Here is an 8,940-nt window from a genome sequence, read left to right as displayed (position 1 = left end):
CTAAAAAAAAAAAAAAAAAAAAAAAATTAAAAATTGGGGCACCTGGGTGGCTCAGTCAGCTGAGCATCCAACTTTGCTTCAGGTCATGATTTCACAGTTGTTGAGTTTGAGCCCCGTGTCCAGCTCTGTGCTGACAGCTCAGAGCCTGGAGTCTGTTCCAGATTCTGTGTCTCCCTCTCTCTCTCTGCCCCTCCCCTGCTCATGCTCTATCTCTCTCAAAAAGAAATAAAAACGTTAAAAAAAATTTTTAATAAAAAACAAAGGGCAGAAACAATTGCTAAGGAAAAGATAGAACTATTTTCATGTAATTACCATTTGGAGAAGATGGCAAAGAAGAAGGACCCTAAGTTCACCTCATCCCATGGATACAACACAGTAACACAATAGCATGAATAATTCAGAAAACAACCTAAAGACTGGCCAAAACTCCACAACTAAAGGTAGAAAAGAAAACACCTCAAAAAAGGTAGGAAAGGTAAAGACACTGTTGAGGGGGAAACGGACAGTGGCCATATATAGTGGGGAGGAAGCCAGTGGCTGGAGAAGGGTGACAAAAAGACTTTCACACTAAGAAGCCCACACAGGGAGGATGAATCCCCATAATATTTGGCTTTGTAAGTGAGAAGGGCTAGTGTCCACAGTTGAACACCCAACTCTTGATTTTGGCTCAGGTCATGATCCCAGGGTCATGGGACTAAGCCCCACGTCAGGTGCCGCACGGAGTGTAAAGCCTGCTCAAGATTCTCTTTCTCTCTGTCTTTCTCTCTCTCTTTCCCTATACTACTCTCCCCCTCCTTTCTCTCTAAAGTTATAAAAAAATTAAATGAAAAGGGCTGAATTTTGTGAGTTCTTACAACCAGCAGGACCTGAAGCATGGAATTCTTTTTTTTTTTTTTAATATTTATCTATTTTTGAGAGAGAGAGAGAGAGAACGCACACACAAGTGAGCACGGGAGGGGCAGAGAGATAAGGAGGATTTGAAGTTGGCTCCTTGCTAACAGCAGAGATCCCCATGTGGGGCTCCAACCATGAACCCTGAGATCATGACCTGAGCCTAAGTCAGACACTTAACTGAATGAGACACCTAGGTGGCCCAAACCCTGGAATTTTTAAAATTGGAGGGCTGGGCTCTGGGAGAGCCAGGAAGGATTAGGAATCACAGTTCTCCACCCTTAATGATACAGCACAACAGCTCTCACAGATACAGCCTGGAAATAGCAGTTTGAAAACCACTGGGGCTGACTGGAGGGAAAGTGATATACTCATCTCAGAGCAAGGCCCAGAGAGAGGAAGATCAAGAGAAGATCCCTCCAGGAACAAAGGAGCTACTACCTGCCATTTGTCTCCACCACACTTCCCAGTGTAAAGACAGGGCCACCTACAGGGATCACTGCAGTGAGGATACTAACATGCTTACATCAGGCCCCACCCCTCTGTGCTTCAGTGGATCTGCCCATCCCAGTCTTGCTTCAGTCCCCCAGAAGACTGGCACAAACCCCACTAACTCGTCTTCTAAATGGTACATTTTGAAGGACAGCAGTTCTGGAAGCAGTAGTAGGTCTCATTTTGCAAGTAGACCAGCACACACCTGGTTAAAATACACTCCACCCCTGCTGGGGATGAAACACTGCCCACAACAGGCAAAGACAATCTCTGCAGACAACTGGACTAAAGGCAAAAGAGGCCAAGACTCAACAGAAGAGCATACACAACACAAACAGGAGACACCCCTAAAACACCAGACTCTGGGAAACAGACACTACGCTGCAGGGCACTATAGGATCTCTTCTTTATAAGGCTATTACCTTCAAGAGCATGAGGAGTAACTGACTTTCCTAGAGAGAAAAAGACACAGTTAGATAAAATGAAGAGACAGAGGAATATGTCCCAAATGATAGAACAGGACAAAACCATAGCAAGAGTCTTAAGTGAAATGGATATAACTAATATGCCTGATAGAGAACGTAAAGTCATGATAAAGATACTCACTGAACTTTAGAAAAGAGTGGGGAACATCAGTCAGACCCTTAGGTGGCTTAGTCAGTTAAGCATCCAACTCTTGACTTTGGTTCAGATTATCAACTCATGGTTTTGGAGTTTGAGCCCCTCACTGGGCTCTGAGCTGACAGTGTGGAGCCTGATTGGGATTCTCTCTCTCCGCACATCACTCTCTGCCCCTCCCCTACTCATGCTTGTGCTCACTCTCTCAACATATATTTTTAAAAAAACTTTAAAAACACAAAGATAGAAAGACCCAACCAAAGATGATGAACACAGTAAGTAAAATTAAAAATAAACTTGATGGAAGAGACTAGATGAAGTAAAGGAATGAATCAACGATGTGGAAGACAGAGTAATGGAAAGTAACCAAGCTGAATAAATGAAAGGAAAAAAATTATGCACATTGAAAACAGTCTTTGAGTGGTGCCTGGGTGGCTTAGTCAGTTAAGCATCTGGCTTTCGCTTAGGTCATGATCTCGCAGTTCGTGGGTTCGAGCCCTGCGTCGGGCTCTGTGCTGACTGCCAGCTCAGAGCCTGGAGCCTATTTCAGAGTCTGTATCTCCCTCTCTCTCTGACCCTCCCCTGCTCACGCTGTCTGTCTCTCTCTCCCTCCTAGAAATAAAATAAAAATATTTTAAAAAAAGAAAAGAAAACAGTCTTTGAGATACCAGTGACTCCATCAAGCAGAATAATACAGGCTTACAGATCCAAAAGAAGAGACAATAAGAAGAAGAAAATTTATTTGAAGAAGTAATAGCTAAAAACTTCCCTAATCTGAAGAATGAAACATACCCAGATGCAGGAGGTACAGAGAGCACCCCTGCTCCCAATATCAACACAAGGCAGTCCACACCAAGACACACAGTAATTAAAATGGCAAAAAGCAATACAAATAAAAACTTTTAAAAGCACCAAGAGAAAAAAAGAAGGAAAACAAAAGGTACATACAAGGGGAAACCCCGTAAGGCTATCAGTGAATTTTTAAGGAAAAACTGCAGGCTGGAAGTGGCATGGCATATTCGAGGTGCTGAAAGAGAAAAATCTGCAGCTAAAAATATGCTATCCAGCAAGACTATCACTCAGAATAGATGGAGAGATAAAGTTCCCAAACAAACAACCACTAAAGGAATTCATGACTACTAAACCATTCTTGCAAGAAATATGAAAGGGGACTCTGAGTGGGAAAGAGACCATATGTCTCAAGAGTATAAAAACTGAAATACTAGCAATCTGAATCCAACAATATCTGAAAAAAGAAATCAAACACCATCATCAAGTGGGATTTATTCCTGGGCTACAACAGTGGTTTAACATCTGTAAAACAATCAATGTAATACATCACATCAATAAGAGGAAAGGATAAAAACCCTATGAGCATTTCAATAGATGCAGAAAAAGCATTTGACAAAGTACATGCATGATAAAAGCCCTCGACAAAGTGGGTTCAGAGGGAATATACCTCAACATAATAAAGGCCTCATACGAAAAACCCACAGCTAACATAATACCCAATGGGGAAACATGCAGAGCTTTTCCCTTAAGGTCAGGAACAACAAGAATGCCCACTCTCGCCACTTTTATTCAACATAGTACTGGAAGTGCTAGCCACAGCAGTGAGATAACAAACAAATAAATAAATAAAAGACATCCAAATTGGGAAGGAAGAAGTAAACTTTCACTAGTTGCTGATGACATGATACTATATATAGAAAACCCTAAAGACTCCACCAAAAAACTAACAACATTGATAAACAATTCCAATAAAGTAGCAGGATTCAATATCCATGTACAGAAATCTGATGCATTTCTATACACTAATAATGAAACAGCAGAAAGTGAAATTAATAAAATAATCCCATTTACAACTGCACCAAAACCAATCAATTATCTAGGAATAAAATTAAAGAGGTAAAAGACCTGTACTCTGAAAAAATCCAAGAGGACACAAAGAAATGGAAAGACATTCCATGCTCATAGATTGCAAGAATATTCTTAAAATGTCTATACTACTCGAAGCAGTCTACAGATTTAATGCAATCCCTATCAAACTACCAACAGCATTTTTCACAAACTATAACAAATAATCCTAAAATTTGTATGGAACCACAGAAGATATCCAAATGTCCAAAACAATCTTGAAAAAGAAAAAACTGGAGATGACACAATTCCAGACTTGTCATTATATTACAAAGTGGTAGTAATGCCAGTTGTCGTCTGGTACTGGCATAAAAACAGGCACATAGATCAATGGAACAGAATAGAAAACCCAGAAGTAAACCCAGAATACAGTCAGTTAATCTTTGATAAAGGAAGAATGAATATGCACTGGGAAAAAGACAGTCTCTTCAACAAATGGTATCGGGGAAAACCAGACAGCTGCATGAAAAAGAAACTGGACCATTTTCTTACACTATACACAAAAAGAAACTCAAAATGATTAAAGCCTAAATAGGAGACTGGAAACCATAAAAATCCTAAGAGAGAACACAGGCAGTAATGTCTCTGACATTGGCCATACCAACATTTTTCTAGATAGGTCTCCTGAAGCAAGGGAAACAAAAGCAAAAATAAACTGTTGGGACTACATCAAATAAAAAGCTTCTGCAGAGCAAAGGAAACAATCAACAAAACCAAAAGGCAACCTACTGAATAGAAGATATTTGCAAATGACATATCTGATAAAGCTAGAGTTTGCAGCCCAGTGTACCGAAGAGGAAAGAGCTACACTGAGTTCCAGAGAGCTTCAGAGAATTCCTCTTCAATCTTTTCTCAGCTGTACTGAGATATAATTGACATATAACATTGTGTAAGTTTAAGGTTGTACCCCCTTGAATCTTTTTTAAAATTTTTAATGTTTATTTTTGAGAGAGAGAAAGGGGCAGAATGCAAGTGGGGGAAGGGCAAAGGGAGAGGGAGAGATGGGACAGAATCAAGCTCCAGGCTCTGAGGTATCAGCACCGTGCTTGACATGGGGCTTGAACCCACGAACTGTGAGATCATGACCTGAGCTGAAGTCAGACGTTTAACCAACTGAGCCATTCAGGTGCCCCTGTAACCCCTTGAATCTTAATCTGAGTGCTGATCAGCATATGCATGTGAAGAAAGTATCCAAATTATGCAAACAACTTATATAACTCAACACCCTGCAAATTATCCAATTAAAAAATAGGCAGAACACATGAACAGACATTTCACACAGAAGACATCCAGTCAACAGACACATGAAAAGATGCTCAACATCACACATCATCAGGGAAATGCAAATCAAAACTATAATGAGATATCACCTCACACCTATCAGAATGAAACAAGTGTTGGGAGGATGTGAAGAAAAAGGAACCCTCATGCGCTGTTGGTAGGAATGCAAATTGGTGCAGCTACTATGGAAAACAGTACGGAGGTTAGTCAAAAAGTTAAAAACAGAACCACCCTACAAACCACCAATCGCACTGAGTATTTATCCAAAAAACACAGAACATTAATTCAAAGAATACATGTATCCTTATGTTTATAGTAGCATTATTTACATCAGCCAAGATATGGAAGCAGCCCACGGATAGATGAATAAAGAAGAAGTGGTGTGTATATATATACAATGGAATATTATTCAGTCATAAAAAAAAAAAAAAAAAAGAATGAAATCTTGCCATTTGCAATGGCATGCATAGAGCTAGAGAGGGAGACAACCAGAGGCGAAATTCCAGTGCGGAGTAAAGAAGAGACAAAAGAGGTTTAAATGAAAAGGGAGAAAAGAATTTGGGCAGCAGTTAAACAGAGATATGGATTAAGGGGGGGTTCGCTAGAGGGACAACTTAAAGAGAGAAGAAGTTAAGAGATTTATACAAACCAGTCAAGAAAGCAAGACCCCAGATGGGGAAGGATGGTGTCAGAAGCCCAGGTAGAGGCACCTCATTCTGTGAGTCTGGGGAGACATGGAAGGACGGTAGGGTGCAGCAAAAGGAAATCAGGGGACCTGATGACAGAGACCCTATTTTACCTTTTTTTTCTTTTTTCTTCCTATTTTACCTTCTTTGGACTTAAAACCTTTTTTGGACCTAAAACTACCCATGCCATGTATACTTTTGCTCTCCATCTCTCTCAATCACATGTTAAGGTCCCTGAGGCAGGGATTTTGCCCATCATGGTGTCCTATAGTTCCAGCACTGAGAACAGTGCCTGGTTATTAGTATCTGGCAGAACAGCAGAATCCAAGCTGAGCTTAAAAGGCAGAGGCCAGAGGGCTCCAGAAAAATGGGAAGATTGAGAGCTGGAGAGTCAGGGAGCAGAGGCAGTGGGAGAGAGACAGAGACAAGTATGCAGGTACAGAGAGTCCTGAAGACTGAGGTCAGAGAAGGGCATGCTCATAGTGAGGTCTATTCTTCACAACTCAAATGGTACTAAACAGGCTGCAGAATCGAGCAATGAGGAGGAGCTAAATCTGGCCACTGCTGCTGGCTCATGCTGGTTCCCCAAAATACAGGAGAAGGAACAGGTCATTGGGAGAGCCAGAATTCTGGGAAAGGTTTGAACACAGATGGCTCTGTGGGCACACCAAGCAAGGACTGCTGAGAGCATGACATGCACATAAGAATGTGCAAGAGACACTGGCCATGTCCCCAGCTTGCCCTAACACTGTTTCACTTAATGATCCAGGAATCTGCTACCCTGAGAAAAAGGTACAAATGACTTTTATCTTCCCCAGACCCACACATTCCCCACCTCCCCCATCTTGTCAAAGAATACCTTGGGTACTCTTTCTCTAAAAAAAAAATGCCCTCTGAGCATAAGATTCCAAACAAAGGTACCTAACAAAAAGCCTCCCTGGTCTCAACTCCAGACTTCAGGGTCATGGACTCTTCCCCATGTACCTCACAGTGCGGTCTAAAGACCCCTGAAACCTACTGACCCAAGTGGCTCCTCCTACCTCCAGCCCTCAAGTCCAGATGCAGTAGCAAGGCTACCACCACTATCTCTTCAAAGAACACACTACTGAGCGGTCCCTGTTTTGTGCCCAACGCAAGCTCTGCCTGTGCTGCCCAATGTTAAAGCCTGTGGATTTGGCATTTCCTTCCTATGTCAAAGCATAAGGATCACGGATGCGGCTGAGCTAGCAGAGACAAAACCAAGCAGATGTGTCACTTACAGAGTGTATGATGTCCACCATGTTGTAGGCTTTGGTCGATTCCAAGGGGACAATTGTGTCAAGCTCAGGAACCATACGGTCACTATGGATAGAAAAAGAAGCAGATACAATCAACACAGGAAGAGACAGGTGCCTTCTGTGGCTGGGGGATCGAAGAGACATGACGGCAAAGCTGAATCTGTCCCTGCAGGGTGTGCAAAGTAGTCCTAAAAGATGCATTCCTTTCTTACCACCGTAACAAACTGAAATGAGTTTGATATTAACCCAAAAGATTTAGTTTTCATTTAGAGGGAAGAAACGAGCTTATTCTCCTGAATGTGGTTCCTTCATTTATCCTTTCTGAATACCTCCTACATTCCAGGTACAGTGTGAGGCACTATATAGGACATTGTAATCAACAATACCCTGCGCTAGCAAGTCCTAGTCTCACTTTGAGACACTGAAAATAAAAGAACAAGGACTTGGAAATGCAAAGGCAGAGTTCTGCTACTGAACACTGTGGGTTCACAGTCCCTGTTGGAAAATAAACCTGCTAAAGCTCCTCTTTAAAAAAGCAAAACTGGGGTGCATGGGTGGCTCAGTTGGTTAAGCATCTGACTCTTGATTTTGGCCAAGGTCATGATCTCATGAGATCCGAATCCCACATCGGGCTCTGCTCTGATCACGGAGCCTGCTTAAGGTTCTCTCCCTCCCTCTCCTTCTGCCCCTCTCATCTTGCACTCATACTCTTTTTCGCTCAATAAAAAATAAATTTAATTTTTAAGAAGTAAATATAGAAAAAGTAAAACTGCAGGTCCCTGGTGGGGACAATCACTGAGGCTCATGGTGCTCTGCTTCCTCATGCATCTTTGTGACTGAGCAGGGAACCTGCCAGGGCCCATGCCCACACCACAGGAGGACTCACCAGCAGTGTCCCACATGCTCTCATCCCCTCCTGCTCATGAAGGCAGGGAGGGAGGGACTGTTCTGGCCTTGACATGTACACCTGGGCTGAGGTTTGGCCTTGGTAAAGCCACATGGCTCAAGCCCAACTTCCCAGAGAACTCTACATAGGGGTATTGGGCATAGTCCTACCAGATAAAGTCCTCCCTTACTTTTTATATGAAACTTATACATATAGCTACTCTGGGATCAATATAGAGGAGATATGGCTGGAGCTAAGCAGGCTATTCAGTTATTATAGGTCCCTGGGCCCTAATACCTTTAAATTATGTCCTAACTTTTTCAAGAATCCCAAATAGTATAAATGCTCAAAAAAGAAGGTTGTGCCCTTCATTCTGGGCCTGTGACCAAGCTCCTTTTCAAGCCTACACATAACACACCACCGGTTAGGTCCTCTGAGGAGCAGGGCTGAGGCATGTGGAAGTCCAGGTCCATTCCATAGAGGAATGTCTAAAAACAGCTTCTTACTGGGAGACAGAATTCTAAATCTCTTCTGCAAAACAAAGTTCAGGTCAACGGAGTTTGAAGTAGTTTGGGTCTGAAGTTTGAATCGCAGAATGGAAACAAAATGGAGAAGAAAACAGGCAGAAATCTGGAGCAATAGTCCCCCAGCTGAGCCTCTGGCTTACTCAGTGATGTCCCCCCAGCCGGGCAGTGGCCCCAATAACAAGAAGGAGAGAAAGTGTTCACTAGGTGGCCAGCAATACACCTTGCCCTGGACTGCCCCAGCCTCTGGCCACAAGCAGGTAGGCATAAGCATGTTTTCAAAAGGGCATGCTGTCTACATCATTTCACATTTATTTCATGTCAAAACAAAAAATATTTCCAATTCTGGACAAATCAAGACTTACACA

General features: G+C 42.3%; 1 protein-coding gene across 1 annotated transcript in view; it reads right to left on the bottom strand.

The window, feature by feature from the left end:
* The window catches only part of PCCB (propionyl-CoA carboxylase subunit beta), an 84,118-nt gene that overhangs the window by 35,678 nt on the left and 39,500 nt on the right, over positions 1-8,940 (bottom strand). Inside the window, exon 9 of the mRNA XM_077752337.1 lies at positions 7,145-7,226. Coding sequence (XP_077608463.1) covers positions 7,145-7,226 — 82 coding nt within the window. The remainder of the gene's footprint in view (positions 1-7,144; positions 7,227-8,940) is intronic.

The sequence above is a fragment of the Crocuta crocuta genome, unplaced genomic scaffold (assembly GCF_008692635.1).
Source record: "Crocuta crocuta isolate KB4526 unplaced genomic scaffold, BGI_CrCroc_1.0 scaffold580, whole genome shotgun sequence".
Lineage (NCBI taxonomy): Eukaryota > Metazoa > Chordata > Mammalia > Carnivora > Hyaenidae > Crocuta > Crocuta crocuta.
Note: the sequence above shows the minus strand (reverse complement) of the source record. Positions and strands in the feature narration are given on the sequence as shown.